The following is a 24,315-nucleotide window of genomic DNA, read 5'->3' as shown; positions in this document are numbered from 1 at the left end:
CTGAACCTCTGCTTTGCCCACGTGACACTTGTTTGGGTTCAGGGTGATTCCGGCCTTGTGGATCCTGTCCAATACTGTCTCTAGGTGATTTAGATGCTCTTTCCATGACGCACTGTAGATGGCGATGTCGTCCATGTAGGCACAAGCATAGTCCTGGAGACCATCCAGAATCCGGTCAGCCAGCCTCTGGAAGGTCGCCGGGGCATTCTTCATCCCAAATGGCATAACTCGAAACTGGAATAAGCCGAACGAGGTGACAAATGCTGACTTGGGAATAACGTCAGGACTAAGGGGAATCTGCCAGTAGCCTTTGCATAGATCGATGATGGTCAAATACTTTGCCCCCGCCAGCCGGTCTAACAACTCATCCACACGCGGCATGGGATATGCATCCGTCACTGTTTTCTCATTGAGCTTACGATAGTCTACACAAAACCTTGTAGTCCCATCCTTCTTGGGCACTAACACTACAGGGGATGCCCAGGGACTATCTGACTCTTCAATGACCCCTAAACGCAACATCTCTTGTCGCATCGCCTCTCGTACAGACTCAGGGACATGGAAGGGGTTTTGTCGCAGGGGGTCTGATCCTGGGCCTCAACCTTGTGTTGTGCCAGGCGAGTGTACCCTGCTCTCTCCGAAAACATCCTCTCCTCTATTGCTGACTCAACAACTCCTCCGCCTGCTGTCTGTTGTGAATTCTGCTCTTGGGCTCCCTCCGGTGGTTATGAGTGGTAGTGCTGCGGTAGTTGGATCGCAGCATTTATCAGGTGTATCCATTTTTTGCAATTTGGGCTGGGCTATTTAAGTCCTGCTTTATCCTTTAGTCAGTGCCAGTTGTCCATTGTTTTTGGAGGATTCACATCCATACTTGGTCTCTCCTGGTCTGCTGTTCATTTCTTCAAAGATAAGTTCTGGCCTTGTTTTTGCTGTCCACCTGCTGTGGACCTTATAGTCTGTGCATTTTCTTGTTTTGTTTTGTCCAGCTTTGTCTGTGAAGGATTTTTTGCAGCCTAGCTTTGTCTCTGGAGATGCAGATATACCCTCCATGTCTTTAGTCAGATGTGGTGTTTTGTATTTTCTGTGGTGAATATTTTCTAGTGTTTTAATACTGACCGCATAGTACTCTGTCCTATTCTTCCTTTTCAGCTAGTATGGCCTCCTATGCTAAATCCTGATTTCATGTCTGCGTATGTTATTTCCCTCTCCTTTCAGAGTCAATATTTGTGGGCGGCTGTCTATCCTTTGGGGGATTTTCTCTGAGGCAAGATAGTTTTCCCGTTTCTGTCTTTAGGGGTAGTTAGTTCTTAGGCTGTGTCGAGGGGTCTAGGGAGTGTTAGGTACCCCCCACGACTACTTCTAGTTGTGCTGCTAGTTCAGGGTTGCGGTCAGTAAAGGTACCACCTTCTCCAGAGTACGTCTCATGCTGCTCCTAGGCCACCAGATCATAACAGTACAACTGGCCAACAATGAATTAAATGCATCTCAGAAGAAGAGAAGGAAGCTCTTGAGCCATTTTTTTTCTCCAGTCTATTCTGTGTTCTCTTCCCTCTTAATCTCTGGGTGGCTACGGAACCTAGTATTAACATGAATGTTCAGGAGTTAGTTTCTTGGGTGGATCAGCTTGCTGCCAGGGTACAGGGTATTTCAGATTTTATTATTCAGACTCCTGCCTTAGAACCTAAGATTCCCACTCCTGATTTATTTTTTGGTGACAGATCCAAATTTTTGAGTTTCAAAAATAATTGTAAACTGTTTTTTGCATTGAGACCCCGTTCTTCTGGTGATCCCATTCAGCAGGTTAAAATCATCATATCCTTGCTGCGTGGTGACCCACAGGATTGGGCATTTTCCCTGGAATCTGGCAATCCTGCTTTGCTTAATGTTGATTCTTTCTTTCAAGCATTGGGGTTATTGTATGATGAGCCTAATTCTGTGACTCAAGCTGAGAAGATCTTGTTGGCCCTGTGTCAGGGTCAAGAAGCGGCAGAATCGTATTGCCAGAAATTTAGAAAATGGTCTGTACTGACTAAATGGAATGAGGATGCCTTGGCGGCAATTTTCAGAAAGGGTCTTTCTGAATCCATTAAAGATGTTATAGTGGGGTTCCCCATGCCTGCTGGTCTGAGTGATTCTATGTCTCTGGCTATTCAGATTGATCGGCGCTTGCGCGAGCGCAGAGTTGTGCACACTGTGGCATTGTCCTCCGAGAGGAGCCCTGAGCCTTTGCAGTGTGATAGGATTTTGTCTAGAGCTGAACGACAAGGATTTAGGCGTCAGAATAGGTTGTGTTTTTACTGCGGCAATTCTGCTCATGTTATTTCTGATTGCCCTAAGCGTACAAAGAGAATCGCTAGTTCTGTTACCATCAGTACTGTACAACCAAAATTTCTGTTATCTGTGACCTTGATCTGCTCATTTTCCGTCATGGCATTTGTGGATTCAGGCGCCGCTCTGAATTTAATGGACTTAGAATTTGCCAGACGTTGTGGTTTCCCCTTGCAGCCTTTGCAGGACCCTATTCCTTTAAGGGGGATTGATGCTACACCATTGGCTAAAAATAAACCTCAGTTTTGGACACAGCTGACCATGCGCATGGCGCCAGCCCATCAGAAAGATTGTCATTTTCTGGTGTTGCATAATTTGCATGATGATATTGTGCTGGGTTTTCCATGGTTACAGCTACATAATCCGGTGTTAGATTGGAAATCCATGTCTGTGACTAGTTGGGGTTGTCAGGGGGTTCATGATCACGTTCCTTTGATGTCGATTTCCTCTTCCCCCTCTTCTGAAATTCCTGAGTTTTTGTCAGATTTCCAGGATGTATTCGATGAGCCTAAATCCAGTTCCCTTCCACCACATAGGGACTATGATTGTGCTATTGACTTGATTCCAGGTTGTAAGTTCCCTAAGGGTCGACTTTTCAACCTGTCTGTGCCAGAACATGCCGCCATGCGGAGCTATATTAAGGAGTCTTTGGAGAAGGGGCATATTCGGCCATCTTCTTCACCATTGGGAGCAGGTTTTTTTTTGTTGCCAAGAAGGATGGCTCCTTGAGACCGTGTATTGATTATCGCCTCTTGAATAAAATCACGGTCAAATTTCAATACCCTTTGCCTTTGCTTACTGATTTGTTTGCTAGAATTAAGGGGGCTAGCTGGTTTACTAAGATTGACCTTCGAGGGGCATATAATCTTATTCGTATTAAACAGGGTGACGAGTGGAAAACTGCATTTAATACGCCCGAAGGCCATTTTGAATACCTAGTGATGCCATTCGGACTCTCTAATGCCCCATCTGTGTTCCAGTCCTTCTGCATGATATTTTTCGTAGTTATCTTGATAAGTTCATGGTTGTATATTTGGATGATATTTTGATTTTTTCCGATGATTGGGAGTCTCATGTGAAACAGGTCAGTATGGTATTTCAGATCCTCTGTGATAATGCTTTGTTTGTGAAGGGGTCGAAGTGCCTCTTTGGAGTGCAGAAGGTTTCTTTTTTGGGCTTCATTTTTTCTCCCTCATCTAAAGAAATGGATCCGGTTAAGGTTCAGGCCATTCATGATTGGATTCAGCCCACATCTGTGAAAAGCCTTCAGAAATTCTTGGGCTTTGCTAATTTTTATCGTCGTTTCATTGCCAACTTCTCCAGTGTGGTTAAACCTCTGACCGATTTGACGAAGAAAGGCGCTGATGTGACGAATTGGTCCTCTGCAGCTGTTTCTGCCTTTCAGGAGCTTAAACGCCGATTTACTTCTGCCCCTGTGTTGCGTCAGCCGGATGTTTCTCTTCCATTTCAGGTTGAGGTTGTCACGTCTGAGATTGGGGCAGGGGCCGTTTTGTCTCAGAGGAATTCTGATGGTTCCTTGATGAAACCGTGTGCCTTCTTTTCTCGGAAGTTTTCACCTGCGGAACGCAATTATGATATCGGCAATCGGGAGTTGTTGGCTATGAAGTGGGCATTTGAGGAGTGGCGTCATTGGCTTGAGGGGGCCAAGCACCGTATTGTGGTCCTGACCGATCATAAGAATCTGATTTACCTCGAGTCTGCCAAACGGCTGAATCCTAGACAGGCTCGATGGTCCATGTTTTTCTCCCATTTTGATTTTGTGGTCTCGTACATTCCTGGTACTAAGAATGTTAAGGTGGATGCCCTCTCTAGGAGTTTTTTTCCTGATTCCCCTGGGGTTCTTGAGCCGGTCGGCATTCTGAAGGAAGGGGTGATTGTTTCGGCCATCTCCCCTGATTTACGACGGGTTCTTCAGGAATTTCAGGCTAATAAACCTGACCGCTGTCCAGTGGGGAAACTGTTTGTTCCTGATAGATGGACTAGTAAAGTGATTTCTGAGGTTCATTGTTCTGTGTTGGCTGGCCATCCTGGGATTTTTGGTACCAGAGATTTGGTTGGTAGGTCATTTTGGTGGTCTTCTTTGTCGCGGGATGTGCATTCTTTTGTGCAGTCCTGTGGGATTTGTGCGTGGGCTAAGCCTTGCTGTTCCCGCGCTAGTGGGTTGCTTCTGCCTTTGCCGGTCCCTGAGAGACCTTGGACACATATTTCTATGGATTTTATTTCAGATCTTCCGGTTTCCCAGAGGATGTCGGTTATCTGGGTGGTTTGTGACCGGTTTTCTAAGATGGTTCATTTGGTACCTTTGCCTAAACTGCCTTCCTCTTCTGATTTGGTTCCGTTGTTTTTTCAGCATGTGGTTCGTTTGCATGGCATCCCGGAGAATATTGTGTCCGATAGAGGTTCCCAGTTTGTTTCTAGGTTTTGGCGGGCCTTTTGTGCTAGGCTGGGCATTGATTTGTCTTTTTCTTCCGCATTTCATCCTCAGATAAATGGCCAGACGGAGCGAACTAATCAGACTTTGGAAACTTATTTGAGATGCTTTGTGTCTGCTGATTAGGATGATTGGGTGGCGTTCTTGCCATTGGCCGAGTTTGCCCTTAATAATCGGGCTAGTTCTGGTACCTTGGTTTCGCCTTTTTTTGTAATTTTGGTTTTCATCCTCATTTTTCTTCAGGGCAGGTTGAGCCTTCTGATTGTCCTGGTGTGGATTCAGTGGTTGACAGGCTGCAGCGGATTTGGGCTCATGTGGTGGACAATTTGGTGTTGTCTCAGGAGGAGGCTCAGCGTTTTGCTAACCGTCGTCGGTGTGTTGGTTCCCGGCTTCGGGTTGGGGATTTGGTAAGGTTGTCTTCCCGTCATGTTCCTATGAAGGTTTCTTCCCCTAAGTTCAAGCCTCGGTTTATTGGTCCTGATAGGATTTCTGAGATTATCAATCCGGTGTCTTTTCGTTTGGCCCTTCCAGCCTCTTTTTCCATCCATAATGTGTTCCATAGATCTTTGTTGCGGAAGTATGTGGTGCCCGTTGTTCCCTCTGCTGATCCTCCGGTCCCGGTGTTGATTGATGGGGAGTTGGAGTATGTGGTTGAGAAGATTTTGGATTCTCGTTTTTCGAGGCGGAAGCTTCAGTATCTGGTCAAATAGAAGGGTTATGGCCAGGAGGATAATTCTTGGGTTGTTGCCTCCGATGTTCATGCTGACGATTTGGTTCGTGCCTTTCATTTGGCTCATCCTGATCGGCCTGGGGGCTCTGGTGAGGGTTTGGTGACCCCTCCTCAAGGGGGGGTACTGTTGTGAATTCTGCTCTTGGGCTCCCTCCGGTGGTTATGAGTGGTAGTGCTGCGGTAGTTGGATCGCAGCATTTATCAGGTGTATCCATTTTTTGCAATTTGGGCTGGGCTATTTAAGTCCTGCTTTATCCTTTAGTCAGTGCCAGTTGTCCATTGTTTTTGGAGGATTCACATCCATACTTGGTCTCTCCTGGTCTGCTGTTCATTTCTTCAAAGATAAGTTCTGGCCTTGTTTTTGCTGTCCACCTGCTGTGGACCTTATAGTCTGTGCATTTTCTTGTTTTGTTTTGCCCAGCTTTGTCTGTGAAGGATTTTTTGCTACCTAGCTTTGTCTCTGGAGATGCAGATATACCCTCCATGTCTTTAGTCAGATGTGGTGTTTTGTATTTTCTGTGGTGGATATTTTCTAGTGTTTTAATACTGACCGCATAGTACTCTGTCCTATTCTTCCTTTTTAGCTAGTATGGCCTCCTATGCTAAATCCTGATTTCATGTCTGCATATGTTATTTCCCTCTCCTTTCACAGTCAATATTTGTGGGCGGCTGTCTATCCTTTGGGGGATTTTCTCTGAAGCAAGATAGTTTTCCCGTTTCTGTCTTTAGGGGTAGTTAGTTCTTAGGCTGTGTCGAGGGGTCTAGGGAGTGTTAGGTACCCCCCACGGCTACTTCTAGTTGCGCTGCTAGTTCAGGGTTGCGGTCAGTAAAGGTACCACCTTCTCCAGAGTATGTCTCATGCTGCTCCTAGGCCACCAGATCATAACAGCTGTCTCTCCCGGGGGCCTAGGTCTTCAACCAAGTGTACCTGGTCCAATGTTTTAGACTGAGTCCTTTCCCCTAAGACATCCGGCAAGGGAAGTCCGGCTAAATCCGCTGCTTCAGGTGCACAGATGGCCACTACCTCTTCAGGGCGCTCCAGGTAGGGCTTCAGCATATTCACGTGGAACATGCGGATAACCCTAGGGTCATCACAATCGGTGACATTATAGGTTGTGTTGGCTATTTCCCCCACTACCTGGTAGGGCCCCTGCCATGCAGCTTGGAACTTGTTCTGCCTAGTGGGCTCTAACACCAGGACCTTCTGTCCTATTTCCAAGGTGCACTCTCTGGCCCTCCGATCGTACCATACGCACTGGCACTGCTGGGTCACCTGCATGTTCTCATGTACAGCCTGGGTCAGCTCCTGTAGGCGGTCCCGGAATTCCAGCACATAGGGTACAATAGGTACCCCATCTATGAGGCCCTCCCCTTCCCAGTGTTCTAGCACTAAGTCTAGGGGTCCCCTTACCCGTCTTCCGTATACCAGATCGAACTGGGAGAACCCCGTGGATTCTTGGGGCACCTCCTGATAGGCAAACAGGTGTGGCAAGAATTTCTCTCAGTCCCTGTAGGTCCTGGTAAAAGTCCCAATGAGCTGTTTTAACATCCCGTTAAAACGTTCACACAACCTATTGGTTTGCGGGTGGTACGGGGCGCTTCTAATGGACTTTAGGCCGCACAGCTTCCACAGTTGGTTGGTCATCTCTGCTGTAAACTGGGTACCCTGGTCCGAGATAATCTCCCAGGGAAATCCAATCTATGAGAAAACCTGGAGCAGGGCGGCCGCCACCATCTCTGTCAGTATGTTAGGTAACGCAACAGCCTCTGGATACCGTGTAGCATAACCTACCACTGTCAATATATACCTTTTCCCTGACGGACTGGGTTTGGCTAATGGCCCTATCAGATCGACCGCTACTCGGCTACATGGTTCCTCCACAATGGGGAGGGGGCGTAATTTGGCCTTGCATCGATCTCCCCTCTTGCCAATGCGCTGGCAACTGTCACAGGTCTGGCAGTATTGACGAACATCATAGGTTACCCCCGGCCAAAAGAAGTTTTGTGTCAGACGATGTCTGGTGCGCCTGACGCCGAAGTGTCTGGCCAAGGGTATGTCATGAGAGATTCGCAGTAACTCCTGCCTATACTTCTTGGGAACTACCAGCTGTCGTTTTATAGTGGGGCTCATCTCTGTGTGGTGCTGCGCTGTGATCCGGTACAGGAGTCCCTGCTTCCATATAAACTGTTCCCCTTCCAGTACCCCTCTCCCCTCCTGTGCCTTCCCACGATATCCCTCCAATGAAGGATCCTCAAGTAACTCCCTCTTAAATTCATCTGGGGTGGCCCAAGAAATGTGTCTGGCTATGGGAATACGTGTTGGGCTGGGATGTCTTACCTGGGCCTCCTCTGAGTGTGATTCCGCCTCTGCAGCTCGAGCTCGTCTCCGGGTGGTCACAGGATATGTCTCAGCCAGAGGGGCAACCGAGAAGGCAGACAACATGGGCCCCAAGTCATTTCCCAGCAAGACGTCTGCAGGCAAATCCTTCATCAAGCCATCAACAAGGCCATCCCCGACTCCCCAGTTCAGGTGAATCCTGGCAGTGGGCAGTCGATGTATAGCTTCCCCTGCTACACGGACTGACACTGTCCGGTCCGTCTTCTCTTGGTCCCGGTAGGCCGGGTTCCTAGCTGGTCCCCCTACAATCTTCGGTGGTTTGGGGCTCTCCAGGTCCATGGGCGGACCCTTAGTGACCATCTTTGATCCGGACAACTGAGGCCTCCTGGCATCATGATGTTCATCGGCCAGACGAGCGGCTTCCTCAAGAGTCGTTGGCCGCCTGTCCTGAAGCCATTCCTGTGTCTCAGAGGTTAGTCCATTAAAGAATCATTCTAACAAGAAGAGCTGGAGGACGTCCTCCTTAGTGGTTGCTTGGCTCCCTTGTACCCACTGTAGCAGTGACCGCCGTAATTTACAGGCCCATTCAGCGTGGGTATCGGTTACGGGTTTTATAACTTTTGGCGGTATGCCTCTGGTGTCAGCGCATACCGGGCCAAAATCACTTCTTTGATCCGCTCATAGTCCATACAGTCCTCATCGGGTACCGTGCGATAGGCGTCCGCTGCCCAGCCTGTCAGGTTGCTGGCCAGAATCTGAACCCGTTCCTCCGGCTTCACTTGATGAAGGGCACACTGCCGCTCAAAGTCCTGCAGAAAGCCATGAATGTCTTCCTCTGCCTCCCCCAACTGTCGGAAGGCATTATACTGGATCTTTTTGTGGCTTACTGTTAAAGGTACCTGGTCGAAGGCAAGAGCTCCCCCTGCTCGCTGACTCTCCTCTCTCCACTCTGCCATCTCCATCTTGGCCAGCTCCACTTTGGTCCGCTCTGCCATCTCCATCTTGGCTAGCTCTATCCTGGTCCGCTCGGCCATCTTTTGCTTCAGATCAGTACCCACATCAGCCATCACCTCTCGTATGATGTCTACAGCAGGGTTTGGGCCATAGAATGCCAGTCTGTTCTTTACCTCCCTCTGGAATTCAGTCTCCTCCATGTTCACATTGGGGGGCGCTGCACTGTCGTGTTCCATGATGGCTGCTATCAAATCCGCTTTTGTTTTGTTGCTGGCGATCAACCCTCGGGCTTCCACCAGATCTTTTAATGTAGTCCTCTTTAACTTCTGGTAGTTGTTTTCCATTCATTCATTTCCTCCTGTAGAAGGGGTATCATATCCCGCTGTCTGCCACCAGTGTAATGGGGTCTACCAAACTGGGGTACCTCTTTCAGTACCACCCCGTGTTTCAGGAGGTCCACTCTGCTTTGGCTGGAGTCTGAATGAAGGACGCTGGCTGAAATTGCTTGGTTACGTGGGCGCATATAAAAGATCACTGCTTTTCCACGTATTTCCAGTCTGACAACACTTTACTCACAGGACACCGAATATAGCACATAGATACAGAGGGCAGGCCAATAGAAAAGCGGCAGGCCAGACATACATTACAATAGCCGCAGGTGGCCGGAGCCTGCCGATATTTACTGCGGGAATTACAAAGGTGGGGGGCGGACAAAAGGGGAATATTGTGTCCCCTCTGCCCAGGGGCGCAGCCTGTGGGCTGATGCATTAGGGACATGTATCTCACATGGAACCTATTATACATACATATATCTGCACAACATATTCTGGGTGCTGAGTGGTTCCGTAACACGTAACACAGTTGTCAGAGTTTGACAGCGTCATTTAACTGGTTAATAGCTGTGGGTGATCTCGATTCCACCCATGGCTATTGTGAGCACATGCCAGCTGTTCAAAGATGTGGGCTCACCGCCGTAGCCCACATCAAAGGGAGGGAGTCAGACATCGGCGTACTATTACACCCGATGTCAGTAAGGGGTTAAACCGATAAGACTTGATTTGGAAAGGCACACACCTGTATATATAAGACCGCATAGCTCACAGTGCATGTCAGACCAAATGAGAATCATGAGGTCAAAAGGAACTGGCCAAGGAGCTCAGAGACAGAATTGTGGCACGGCACAGATCTGGCCAAGGTTACAACAGAATTTCTGCAGTACTCAAGGTTCTTAAGAGCACCGTGGCCTCCATAATCCTTAAATGGAAGATGTTTGGGACCACCAGAAGTCTTCGTAGACCTGGTCGTCCAGCTAAACTGGGAGAAGAGCCTTGGTGAGAGAAGTAAAGAAGAAAACTAAGATCACTGTGGCTGAGCTCCAGAGATGCAGTAGGGAGATGGGAGAAAGTCAACTATCACTACATCCCTCCACCCGTCGGGCATTTATGGCAGAGTGGCCCAACAGAAGCCTTTCCTCAGTGCAAGACATATGAAAGTCCACATAGAGTTTACTAAAAAACACATGAAGGACTCCCAGACTATGAGAAATAAGATTCTCTGGTCTGTTGAGATGAAGATAGACCTTTTTGGTGATAATTCTATGTGATGTGTGTGGAGGAAAACAGCCAGCCAGAGCCCTGACCTAGATCCAATTGAGCATCTCTGGAGAGACCTGAAAATGGCTGTCCACCAACGTTCACCATCCAACCTGACTAAACTGGAGAGGATCTGCAAGGAAGAATGGCAGAGAATCCCCAAATCCAGGTGTGAAAAACTTGTTGCATCATTCCCAAGAAGACTCATGGCTATACTAGCTCAAAAGGGTGTTTCTACTCAATACTGAGCAAATAGTCTGAATACTTATGACCATGTGATATTTCAGTTTTTCTTTTTTAATAAATTTGCAAAAATTACTACATTTCTGTTTTTTTCAGTCAAGATGGGGTGCAAAATGTACATTACTGAAAAAAAATTAACTTTTTTGAATTTACCCAATGGCTGCAATGAAACAAAGAGTGAAAAATTTAAAGGGACCTGAATACTTTCCGTACCCAGTGTATATTACAGCCATCAGCCACGCACCACTTAGAGATATATCATGGCGCAGGTGTACTGTTTATTATGCAGTTTATCACAATCTTGTATGATGTTAGTCAGTTTTATAAGTAATTGTAAAATCAGAATATAGGGAAACTCTGCTGTTATTGTACAGATATTCACACTTGGCCTCACTGCACATTTAATGTTGTCAATTATAAAAGTGAGGTTTGGCCAGAAAGACTGGACCTGGTCTTGTAGGGACCATATGAGCACATTCAGCAGCACAGAAGGGGAGAAGGGAGATTCATCCAATATCAGGGATCTAAAAACGACCCAAGCGATCCATAATAGGATGACCAGCCAGAGACATAATATTAGGAAAGGTTTAATCTGTCTGTTTAGGCATTTTGTTTTAGAATATAAATGAGATCCCACCAGTTTCAGACTCAATATATTAGAACAAATATCAGAACATGTGTCTAATAGGTCCCAGAGACTTGTGAATAGAGAATCCTATTGGATTTTTAAACTATCCACACTCAAACCGGAGAATTTTCCATGTACATACTGTATATTTTTCTTTATATACATTTTATTGTGCATCCAATATGCATTTTACATCTATTTGTATTGTTTTGTATACGAAGAAAGGTTTCGATACAAAAAACTGCACCATGGGCGCGGTTTAATTAATGAATTAAGCAATTGGATTAGTGACACCGTTCTGGAGGATATAAAACATCCACAATGTATCATTTGTATATGCCTGAGGAAGGAGCTGGTTCACATAGGAAATGGGTAGAATATTAAAATGAAAAGCTTTTTTTTTTTTTTTTTTTTACGTCCATTTGTTTTGATGCCCAACTTTATGGCTCAGCACTTGGCAGCGCTTTTCAAAGCCCTGATTTTTTTCCTTCTTCCCACACCAGGGATTTTGGAAGCCAACAACATCATTACCCTCCATTTTCTCTAAAAGGCTCATCATAATATTTTTCTAACTTGTCAGCACATTCTACGTACGCTGTCATTTGGCTTTGTAGTTTACAGATCTGGGCAGGTAACGGTCAGAGTCTTCTAATCTCAGGGGGTAGGTGGATCCTCCAGTTGGTAAGTTCTATAGAAAAGGGCTTTTAATGCCCAAAGCCACTTGGACAGTTTTGGGTGGAGGAGAATGTTGTGATCTAGAGGCAAAATGGTGATCACACGATTGTGATACAGTCGGACTACACCACCGATAAAGCAGCCACAGCCAGTGACGGAAAAGAATCTGTGACTTCTCTTCATTTAGTGGTTACTCCTCACCTGGGTAGCCATATGTAGGAATCTCCTCTTTACACCGCTCATCACCCCTCACATATGTCTCTGTAGTATTAATATGGGTCAGATCTTCACCCTGAAACAAATATTATAAAAGTCACAGACAGATGGAGAAGTCACAGCTATCATCATCTCTAATCCTGCCATCTCCACCGTTCTCATTACACAAGTATAAAACATATAATACTGGTGGATAAAGCAACACTGAACACAAGAAGTTCACAGCCGTCTACACATTGTGACAGGGTCACTGGTAAGGTGATAGAGGGGATATATGTGTCACTGCGCTTAACAGCGTCAGTGATGTGAAACCAGAGCATTTTTCTCCAGCACACTACGTGTTGTGAGGGTTAAGTTGCATAAACAGGGCTGGTTTTATGTGGACCTTCACAGAGCGGGTGGGAGAAGGTCCACTTTATCTCCCCTGGCAGACCTGCCAGGACCTGCATGAGGTCGTGATCATGTGATCAATCACATGATGGGGAAGTTACAGGCTTGGGTTGAAATAACAGAGCTCTACAGACAGTCTGGGTTCAGCTAGCTTGGAGAGAGGACTCCAGAGGCTTTAAGGTTCGTCGACTACAGACTGAACCTGTCCTGCTCCACAGCAGAGTGCCACCCACAACATACGGACTGTGCTGCTGCATTCTGTTTTCTTTTGTTCCTGTTTTAGTGATTTTCTTACTCATCAGTTCATACTCAGTCCAATCAATGTTTCTATTTAGTGGCAGTCAGCAGAGGAAGACAAGCAGGCTAGAGTTTATGTGAACCTAAAGGTACCGTTACACTAAACGACTTACCAACGATCACGACCAGCAATACGACCTGGCAGTGATCATTGGTAAGTCGTTGTGTGGTCGCTGGGGAGCTGTCACACAGACAGCTCTCTCCAGCGACCAACGATCAGGGGAACGACTTCGGCATCGTTGAAACTGTCTTCAACGATGTCGAAGTCCCCGGGTAATCAGGGTAAACATCGGGTTACTAAGTGCAGGGCCGCACTTAGTAACCCGATATTTATCCTGGTTACCATTGTAAAAGTAAAAAAAAAAACACTACATACTCACATTCTGATGTCTGTCACGTCCCCCGCTGTCAGCTTCCCGCACTGACTGTGTCAGCGCCGGCCGTAAAGCAGAGCACAGCGGTGACGTCACCGCTGTGCTCTGCTTTACGGTTGGTGCTGACAGTCAGTGCAGGGAAGCTGACGGCGGGGGACGTGACAGACATCAGAATGTGAGTATGTACTGTTTTTTTTTTTTTACTTTTACAATGGTAACCAGGGTAAATATCGGGTTACTAAGCGCGGCCCTGTGCTTAGTAACCCGATATTTACCCTGGTTACAAGTGAACACATCGCTGGATCGGCGTCACACACGCCGATCCAGCGATGACAGCGGGTGATCAGCGACCAAAAAAAGGTCCTGATCATTCCCCAACGACCAACGATCTCCCAGCAGGGGCCTGATCGTTGGTCGCTGTCACACATAACGAGATCGTTATCGGGATCGTTGCTACGTCACAAAAAGCGTGACGTTGCAACGATATCATTAATGAAATCGTTATGTGTGAAGGTACCTTAAGGACAGACTCTATCAATCTCATTTGTATCAAGGTCTCACTCCCATTGTACTCCCAATCTCAGGCCTATTGTGTGGTTGGGGATAGCACTCAGGGAAGCCATCACCACGGGGGGTCTCACATACAGTCCCAGCTGATGGAATATGCCTTGTTCTGTGAGCTAAAGGAAAATGTTTAAGGGGCGGGAAAAAAGACATAGGGTTGAATCAGGCAGTTGTTGGAGGGATTTCGATGGAAGAGGATCCAAGCTGGAATGGATGGATGACCTATGGAGCTTTGGAGATTGTTAGCTGGAGGGGTATCCATGAGCTACGGTCTGGATATCCATAATCTGGAGGAACATAGGCTGTGACTGCACACTATACGAGCTGGAGATGCAAAATCTGTGGGCCAACCAAAAGTTGGGAGACAGTGGGCATCGCCTGGTATGGAGCCAGTGGAACTACCGATCTCAGATTGGGAACTTGTGGACTGAGGACATTGTATGTTGGCCATCTACCTAGATTTGCTGTACAACCATGGATGTATGGAATAAAAAAATTAGTTGCATCGTTAACCTGCCTAGGTGATTTTTATAACCCACAACCTCAGATCTTCACACCCTCTATTCTTGATAACCAGCCTTGCTGAAGCTGACAGGTGAGGGTTGCATCCCCCAGCTGTGAGTTTTACCTGGTTGGTTCAAGAAAATAGGGGGGAACCCAGACCGGGATTTTCATTCATTTATTTCATTATATCGCAAGTAGCGACTGAGGAATACCCCGATCATCTGCTCTTGCTGTCACAGTTACTAGCGGCAGCAAGTTTTGGATGATGGGAGTAAGAGTCCCAAAAGCCCCCACCTGTTGTCATCACTCAGATTTTAATATAACTCATCATTCTCTTCTGATTGTGCCGATCGCCGGCAGAGCAGAAGAGAGCGATGAGAGCTGTCTTCAGCACCCGCCACCGAGAAAAAGCGCTTACAGTAGCGCTTCTTCCCTGACGATCATCTGTGTGGTACTGAGGCGGCACACGGTTGCCAGATGTGTGCCGCAAGTATTACACACACGGACACTGATATCTCCGGTACCGGACATAAACGGACGTGTGAAATCGGCCTAAGGGAGATCTCATGACACCTTCTCTCCATCTACCTGATAATCCTGAGGAACATTGGGATCTTCTTGTTTAAAGTCCTGTGGAAGAAGAGGACGGGGACATCTCTCTGGTGTTGTCCTCTTACTGGATAGATCTGGATGAAACACATACAGGGACTGAATTCATTCTTTACATACAGATAATTATAGGCCGTGTGTATTTAGTCCTGTCTATTACCTGGTGATGTGAGGGGCTGGGGAACCTCCATCATGACGTCCTTGTACGGATATTTATGTCCTTCTAAATACTCCCACTCCTCCATGGAGAAATAGATGGCGACATCCTGACACCTTATTAGAACCTGACACATACAATGATACCGTCATCCCCCCAATCCCTTCTTACTGAATAATTTCCCAGCATTCCCAGTAGTGTCACCTCTCCAGTTAGCAGCTCAATCATCTTGTAGGTGAGTTCTAGGATCTTCTGGTCATTGATGTCCTCATGTATCAGGGGGTGAGGTGGGGGCCCCATGATTGGGCTCAGAGGTCTTCCCCATCCCTCAGACACAGGGTCCTGACAGCGCTCACTAGAGGTCTTCTTCACTACTGTGTAATCCTGGTTATGGAGAGACAAATTAATAAATCTCACTACAGACATTTCTGGAGTCCTCCCCTCTCCAGTTCTGTCCATCTGTTATTCCCATAGATAAGAATGATGTAATGTGACGTCATCAGAATCTCTCACCTCTCCAGTAAGCTGGAAGAGGATCTCTAGGGTGAGGTGTAGTATCCTCTCCGCCATCTTGTCTCTGTCCATATCCATCTTTAATGGGTAAATCTGGAAAATTCTCTTCTATAGATCTTCACTGAGAGGATCTGATATTGTAGAGACCTGAATGAGAAGAAGATGAGCTGATGTAACATCATAAAAATCTTGTGTAATAATACAATTACTGGAGATAATAAAAAACAAAAGTTAATTTATTTCAGTTCTTCAATACAAAAAGTGAAACTCATATCATATAGTCATTACAAACAGAGTGATCTATTTCAAGCATTTATTTCTGTTTATGTTGATGATTATGGCTTACAGCCAATGATAACCCAAAATAATTATCTCAGTAAATTAGAATAACTAGCAAAAAACACCTGCAAAGACTTCCTAAGGGTTTAAACTTGACAGATTACTGCTGACTTGACAGATGTCCACAAGGCAGTCATTGACACACTCCAAAAGGTCGGGTAAACCACAAAAGGTAAATGCTAAAGAAGCTGTATCCAAGCATATTAATGGAAAGTTGAGTCTAGGGAAAAAGTATGGTAGAAAAAGGTGCACAAGCAACCGGAATAACCGCAGCCTTGAAAGGATTAAGAAAGAGCCATTCAAAAATTTGGGGGAGATTCACAAGGAGTGATCTGCTGCTGGAGTCATTGATTCAAGAGCCACCACACACAGACATGTCAGGACATGGCCTACAAGTATCGCATTCCTTGTGTCAAGCCACTCATGACCAATAGACAATGCCAGAAGTGTCTTACCTGCGCCAAGAAGAAAAAGAACTGGACTGTTCCTCAGTGGTCCAAGATGTTGTTTTCAGATTTTGCATTTCATTTGGAAATCAAGCTCCCAGAGTCTGGAGGAAAAGTGGATTGGTCACAATCCAAGCTGCTTTAGGTCTATTGTGAAGTCTCCACAATCAGGTATAGTTTGGGGAGCCATGTCATCTGCTGTGTAGGTCTACTGTGTTTTATCAAGACCAAAGTCAGTGCAGCCGTCTAACAGGAAATTATAGAACGCTTCATGATTCCCTCTGCCAAAAAAAATTTGCCAGCAGGACTTGGCACCTATCCACACTGCCAAAAGTACCAATACCTGTATCAGTATCACTGTGCTTGATTGGCCAGCAAACTTGTCTAACTTTAACCCCATAGAGAATCTATGGGGTATTGTCAAGAGGAAGATGAGAGACACCAGACCCAACAATGCAGGCTGAAGGCTGCTATCAAAGCAACCTGGGCTTCCATAACACTTCAGCAGTGCCACAGGCTGATCGCCTCCATGCCACGCCACATTGATTAAGTAATTGATGCAAAAGGAGCCTCGACCAAGTATTGAGTGCATTCACTTAACACTAGTGATGAGAAAGTGTACTCATTGCTCAGGTTTTCCTGAGCACGCTCAGGTGACCTCCGAGTATTTGTTAGTGTTCAGAGATTAAGTTTTCATCGCAGTAGCTGAATGATTTACAGATATTAGCCAGGCTGAGTACATGTGAGGATTCCCTAGCAACTAGGCAACCCCCACATGTACTCAGCCTGGCTAATAGCTGAAAATCATTCAGCTGAGACGATGAAAACTTTATCTCCGAACACTAACAAATACTCGGAGATCACCCGAGCGTGCTCGGGAAACCCAACGAGTATACTCGCTCATCACTACTGAACACACATTTCTGTAGGCCAACATTTCCAAATTTAAAATCATTTTTCAAGCTGGTGTTATAAATTATTCTAATTACCTGAGATAATGACTTTTGGGTTTTAATTGACTGTACGCCATAATCATCAACAATATCAGAAATAAATGCTTGAAATAGATCACTCTTTGTAATGACTCTATATGAGTTTCATTTTTTGTAGTACTGAAGAACTGAAATAAATTAACTTATTGATAATATTCTAATTTTGTGAGAAACACCTGTATATTTTGTAGGGATTGTACTCATTCAGGTACGACAGGAGGAAGATAGGAGGCACGTTCCTTTCAAAGTCCATATGAGTTTATTTGCTTTATAAACCCGGAAGCGCCAAGAAAAAGGAAAAAAACAGCCTTTATAGCAGGTAAAACAAAGCATCAGTGTCCATAGCACAGTCCTCTAGCTCCTCCGAGAGCTATGTGGGAGTACCTGCTCTCCTAAGACACCAGCAGTCACTAACTCACATGGCCAGGTCACCTGACCCTGACTTGACACAGGTCCTGGCAGGATTCTGCTCCCTCAGGCTTGTGGGCACAGAGGCTGGGGTAATTTCCAGCACTCAGGCTCGGTCTGGAGCCACATACACAGGAAGCCTTCACCCTCTCAGTACACAGACAATGTGCCAAACAGCCTCCACACTCTGGCTCACAGTATCCAGCACGGCCACCCATGTACAAACCCACAGGCACCATCTTGGGTGCTCAGACACACCCCTTTGAGTGGGGTATGTAGGTGACTGGACCCACTCATCTCGCAAAGTCACCTAGAAGCCTTCCCAATGCATAGAAAACCCTCAGTGGTAGATCTGCTGAGAAAAAAAGCTCAGGCTTCCATCACAGGGCCATCCACCTCTGCGATATATACCGCCCATTAACCACATGACCAGTCATCATACCACATACCTCCCCTTCTGCCTAAAGCCGTGGGGCTTGGCACTTTCTATTACCCGACCAGTTTCCCTTCTCTGTCGTCTCTGACAGTCAAACCATCTGTCAAAGTCGGCCCTGTCACTTTTGGAACCATCCATCATTCGACTCCATCACCTCGTCTGATAGAGTTGACCCTTTGATGGACCACCCCCATCCCCAGTGGTCTGTACGGTGTTGCGATTTCCTGACACCCATACCTTCTGTCTGGTGTGACTCTTTGTCACCATGTCCACTACAGGGTCTCCTGCCTAGGTCATTAGGCACTGAGCTACAGAGGAGTCACTACTTCTAACTCTTCCATCAGGCCACCTTCGGTTGTCTCTCTGTTGGCAATTTCTTCTATTCTCTTTGTTACCCAGAGAGCAGTCATTCCATTTATCTTTAGCTTGGGTACTTCCACTGTTATGAACAGGTGATTCAGAACCACAATGGACCTAGTGGTTAAGAGCACACAAAGTGACCTGATAGTTACCAACATAGGACGAGCTCTGAGACGTGGGAACTCTGCTGACAGCAATCCCTAATCCTATCATACCACACTAGAGGTAGCCGTGGATTGCTCCTAACGCTCCCTATGCAACTCGGCACAGCCTGAGAAACTAGCCAGCCCTGAAGATAGAAAAATAAGCCTACCTTGCCTCAGAGAAATTCCCCAAAGGAAAAGGCAGCCCCCCACATACAATGACTGTGAGTTAAGATGAAAATACAAACACTAAGATGAAATAGATTTTATCAAAGTGAGGCCCGACTTACTGAATAGACCGAGGATAGGAAAGATAGCTTTGCGGTCAGCACAAAAACCTACAAACAACCACACAGAGGGGGCAAAAAGACCCACCGCACCGACTAACGGTACGGAGGTGCTCCCTCTGCGTCTCAGAGCTTCCAGCAAGCAAGAAAAACCAATATAGCAAGCTGGACAGAAAATATAGCAAACAAAAGTAACACAAGCAAAACTTAGCTTATGCAGGGCAGACAGGCCACAAGAACGATCCAGGGGAGAGCTAGACCAATACTGGAACATTGACTGGAGGCCAGGAACAAAGAACTAGGTGGAGTTAAATAGAGCAGCACCTAACGACTTAACCTCGTCACCTGAGGAAGGAAACTCAGAAGCCGCAGCCCCACTCACATCTACCAGAGGAAGCTCATAGACAGAACCAGCCGAAGTACCACTCATGACCACAGGAGGGAGCTTGACCACAGAATTCACAACATTCCACCCTTTAAAGAACCCCTTCGTCTCTCCAAATCTCGGGTTGAAAGTGGCCGACATCTTCTTCAGCTTTCCTGCAGCTGTTTATTAATTTGCAGTCTTTCAAGTCTCAGCTGCTCTATCTCTCTTAGGTACACCATGCGATATGCTGGCAGATATGCAACAGATACAGACTTGTGTGCATGAGGAGTTTACACTTTTCTGACAGTAGATGGCGAAGTTGTTACTGTTATATGCTTAGTTTAGTGTAATGCATATACTTGTTCTTCTTTGGTTTCACTTTCTTTCTAGTAAAAGGTCTTTCAGACTTCCTGTTATGCTGTATAAAGAAGCTGATGCATGTACCTCATGTTCTGTGACTATAAGTTGAATTACCCCCATATAATCTACTCCTACAAGTTTCTTCTGCGACCAAACTGTGCAACACAATATTCCAGGAGCATTTGGATATTCTTAAGGCTCCCCATTCATCTGACAACAAAGAATGGAACCATCCCATCTATACCAGCTACCTCGGCTTCGTCATCAGCCGGAATCCTCACACACCGGACTTATCTATGATATCCTGCATCACTCTTCCAAGTCTCCCAATAACTTTTCTCACCAAATTTCTGGGCACTTGAACAATGTCCTCCACCAATACCATCTGACTTTGAGCTTTCTTGGCACGCGCCAGATGTCAAGTGACTTTCGTGCGAAGACAGTGTAGGTGCATATGACTCAGGATAGCCACCTGCTTCACTGTGACTTCCCTAGTTGACAGTATAATCAACTGTTTAGTCTTGGGTGCCTACTTCGCACTACACACTTCCACTGCCTTCCTAAAATTTTCATGCCTTACTGGCATAAGCTTCTCACACGTCCTCTGGTACCTATACTATGCACTTGAAGAGCGAAGTCTCTTCCTCTTCATGGACGGACGGCTCCTGCTTTGCCTTGGACAATCCTATCAAGTCCCCTGCCATGACAGGGAGATTGTCTTGTCCAGCTTTTAGCGAAGGCTCCCCTGAGCTTTACACTCTTCTAAAACCCTCGCCAAGATGGGCCGCTCCGCCTCTTTACCACTCTGACACTGCCATTGTAAGTCTCCTGTAGAAGTCCTCTTAATGCTTCTCTGAGCACATCCATATTTTTCAAAATGGCCTTGCTCACAGATTGACACGTTGATAGGTGACCTTTGAGCTCAGAGACTTCCTTCTACAGCTAATCCACTCTGTACTCAGCCGCTTGTCTCAGGACCATTACTCGCTCGATATGGTCTCTTAGTGTCTCTTTAAGCATCTCTAGTTTGTGATCCTGTTCCCTTTTGGCTAGCATGTGTTGCACCATAACTTCTTTAATTATATTTTCAGATGGGGCAGCTTGCTCATCCACTCTCTGTTGCATCAAAGTTCTACCTGTTCCTTCATCAGCAGGTTCAGCTTTCTCTTGAGTGTTCACTCCATTACCTTCAACCGCCTCTAGGGTCTCTGCTGGGCTCTCTGAAGATTCAATGTCCTCGTTCCCTAACTCCATCTCCCCAGCCTCGGTTTCCCTGGAGTTCTCACCATCTACTGTCCTGGTGTCACACAACTCAATACAGTTCCCTTCTCCTTCTGGAGTTTTGACACAGTTGTCCTTTTCCGCCACCTCAGAGGTAAATGAACCACCAGTCTCCTCTCTGTGACCTTTGTGGGTTTTCCCTCCACCTGCACTCTCAGGGATTTCTCCTGCTACCGCGATCTTTGCTGATGGACCTCCAGCGTCACAATGTTTCAGATTTATTTTCCACTCATCAGCGACGACCTCTGTGCTGGGGTTTGTCAGTGGTAATGTGACCTCCTTATCTAGGACATTAAGTTTGTTTGCCCCTGACCCTGTCTCTTCACTCCTCTTCTCAGAGGGTGTAGTCTGTCCTGCCTTTCTGTGGCCACCGTGTCACCAGCAATGAGAGGATGACTTGCCATTTTTACTCGGGTCCTCTTTACTGCACTCTCTTTCTCTAGAGTTAGAGTCACACTCTGAATTGGAGTCACCACTACACACCCTGTCCTCCTGGGGCAACAAGTCCCCACTTAACCAGGTGTCAGACCCCTTATCTGGAGCTACCTCATTTTTAACAGTCAAACTGTTGGTCACCTCTGCTAAGTCCCAGAGTTGGTCAGACCCACACTTTCTTCTGGTCACCCTAACTCTGGACTATCGACCTTAGGGGGCACTACCAACTTCCCTTTATGCATCACATTAACAGGAACCCCTTTAGCCACCTGCAGTGGTGAGGCTCCCTTAAGGTCATTCCAGCTCCCCTCTAAGCAAACATACACTCCCCTTTCCTCTCACAAGTCCCAAAACAATTCAAAGTCTTGACCGATTACAATAGGGTATGGTAAGTCCAGGACTACAGGGACTTCATGGCTGGTAAGAATCGTGGGTGTCTCAATGATTACCCTGGTCACGGATAATCCCTAGGGACCCCGTGGATGAAGTGGACTTCCATCTTCCTTCCAGGAATCAGATAGACAGGGAGTGTGGCGCTCACAAGGGTTGTGAAGGAACAAATTATGAAAGATTCTCCATTTTGTGCTTTGACTCCATTTTCTTGTTGGTTAAAGATAAATTCTGTTATTTACTTAGGTAGAAGGTTACAGCTGCTGTGAAGTAACTCTGTCCTGTTTCTCACGAAGATAACATTTTGTTATTCAACTAGGCCATGGTTCATAATTGGTATAAAGACCTTGAGTGTTCTAACTCGAGCCGAGCCAGATAAGAGACTCGTGGGTGTATTGCTATACAAGACTGAGGCATCTGTTAATATGTTTTTTTTATGCCAAAAAGAAACGACCATATCTGTAGTTTCCATTTTTCCTGTATCCTCATGGGTTAAGTTTTTCCTGTATTCTTATAGGTTAAGAACTGTGAGCGTATTCTTATGCTGATTGGTTGAAGTATAATTTCTATGACTATGAAAACTCATACACAATAAACGGGGGCCCAGAGATCTGCTCGATCCCCCACACAGATTAATTTGGAAATCACTGAGTCAACCGTGAAGGATGAATTTAGATCCTCCCTCAACAGCTTGGCACCTGTAACGTGGGGCCCCAAACAGGGACGCCTCTGCCCCCCGGAGGACAACCAAAGGACCCTCGGAGAGGACACGGGCACTGGAAAATTGGGACTGATCATCCCCCACAACAACCACGGTAAGTTGGCAGTTATACTGTCCAGACTGACTGTTTGGTGTGGTTTTCCTGTGTTTGTGCTGCAAAGAGGATCTGAGGTTTGTCCCCGATGGTGGGGTGATTTTTGGGTGGAATCATATAGAGGTGTAGTTCCGTTGGGAGCACAGTGCTCGAACCGTACCTCATAAGGGACGGACACCCCGGATTGACCAGTGATGTAATTCTCTTTATAGTCAAAATATCCTGAATTCCTGATCATTGTTAGAATCAGGCGCGGTGAGGTGATCGAAGATTGGGTAGGATACGTAACTCAGGAATATATAGAAGTATACAATATATATATCCAGAGGTATCCGGAGGGAAGTCTAAGACGCCCTCCTCCTTTCACTGAGTACCGTGTTTATGGGTTGTCCCAGCGGGGGACAGGTAGACCCAGTGAAATAGACTATATATGGCCGCTCTAGTACTATGCACGACAAAGTAAGGATATTTAGCTCTAAAGGAGAATCATGTTTCCATGGAAGTAAGAGAAGACTTTGAATTTGTGTGATGAATCTGATATTGTTAGCCCAAAGATGAGGAAAATATTCTCAATCATTGGTTTTTCTAAGGTGTTCTGGCATGTGAATTGTGTGATGAAGGTTTTGTAGAAATTAATTAAGTCTGAGAACTGCTGTATTCCGTTTCTGTGTGAAATTTCCAAGATGGGAGGGGTCAAACATCTGCGCTATTGTTTTTCTTCCTTCTGTGCTGAGGAATGCTGTGATGTTCTTATCTGTTCTGTGTCTCTGGTATGGAGGGGGCACCAAGCTGCGTCCTCTCTGAATTTTCTATCCTTGTGTAGTATGTGCTAGGAGATCTGTGTTTTGTTTGAAGCAATAGTACAATATTGTATTGAATTAGAAAGAAATATTGTAAGTTTAAAGTAAAAAAATGGCGCCTAGTTTTAGAAGGAAACTTGTAAGAGATTGTTTGGTTATCAGTGTGATTGAAAGATTGGTAAAAGATTCACCTGCTTCAAGTCGAATGGTTGATATATAGCAAATTAAGGATTAACAGAGAAAGTGAATTCTGATTTGTTTTTGTTACTGTGAAGGATTACCCCTTCCTACCACGTCCCCAATCTGTGACGTCACTACAAAGGCCCAGCTCTCCGGCGCCCCCTTTGTCTCTCAGGTCCGTAAAGGAACTGCACCTAGAGCAAATGGCCGCCGGGGAGACTGCCCTGTTACCCACCCTGGGTATGCTAAGATTCGCAATCAGAGTAAAAGGATCAGCCCAAAATTAATTTATGATTTAATTGCCTTAAGGGCGCACTAGATAATTACAAGAAATATACAATCACAATATATCAAGAGTTACAGTCAGAGTACAATATAACAACAATAATACAAGGCTTAAAGGTATAAAGCTGGAGGTCAATTTACCAGGTTGACGGTCGCTTGTGGAAGCCGGGGGGGCATAGCATTCCGCAGGTCCAAAAACTTAGTTGCCGGGCAGCCCCCAGAAAGCATGTGCTTGCTCCCCCCTCTGGCTGGCATACCCTGTTCCTTAAGACAGTGTTTTTCAACCAGTGTGCCGCGGCACACTAGTGTGCCGCGACACATGGTCGGGTGTGCCGCGGGGAACGGGAGTCAGCTGTTCTCTGTGCCGACTGTCAAGCTGACAGCCGGCACAGAGAAGCTGCAGCGCGCCGGCTCCCAGAGATCAATT

General features: G+C 46.2%; 1 protein-coding gene across 1 annotated transcript in view; it reads right to left on the bottom strand.

Annotated features, from left to right (window-relative positions):
* LOC138663266 (oocyte zinc finger protein XlCOF22-like) overlaps positions 1-24,315 on the bottom strand; it is a 51,842-nt gene that overhangs the window by 10,013 nt on the left and 17,514 nt on the right. Inside the window, exons 2-6 of the mRNA XM_069749440.1 lie at positions 15,565-15,711; positions 15,256-15,435; positions 15,055-15,178; positions 14,874-14,971; positions 12,142-12,232 (exon numbers count right to left, since the gene is read on the bottom strand). Coding sequence (XP_069605541.1) covers positions 12,142-12,232; positions 14,874-14,971; positions 15,055-15,178; positions 15,256-15,435; positions 15,565-15,642 — 571 coding nt within the window. The 5' untranslated portion in view covers positions 15,643-15,711. The remainder of the gene's footprint in view (positions 1-12,141; positions 12,233-14,873; positions 14,972-15,054; positions 15,179-15,255; positions 15,436-15,564; positions 15,712-24,315) is intronic.

Source organism: Ranitomeya imitator, chromosome 2 (genome assembly GCF_032444005.1).
Source record: "Ranitomeya imitator isolate aRanImi1 chromosome 2, aRanImi1.pri, whole genome shotgun sequence".
Classification (NCBI taxonomy): domain Eukaryota; kingdom Metazoa; phylum Chordata; class Amphibia; order Anura; family Dendrobatidae; genus Ranitomeya; species Ranitomeya imitator.
This window is presented reverse-complemented; position numbering and strand designations above follow the sequence as displayed.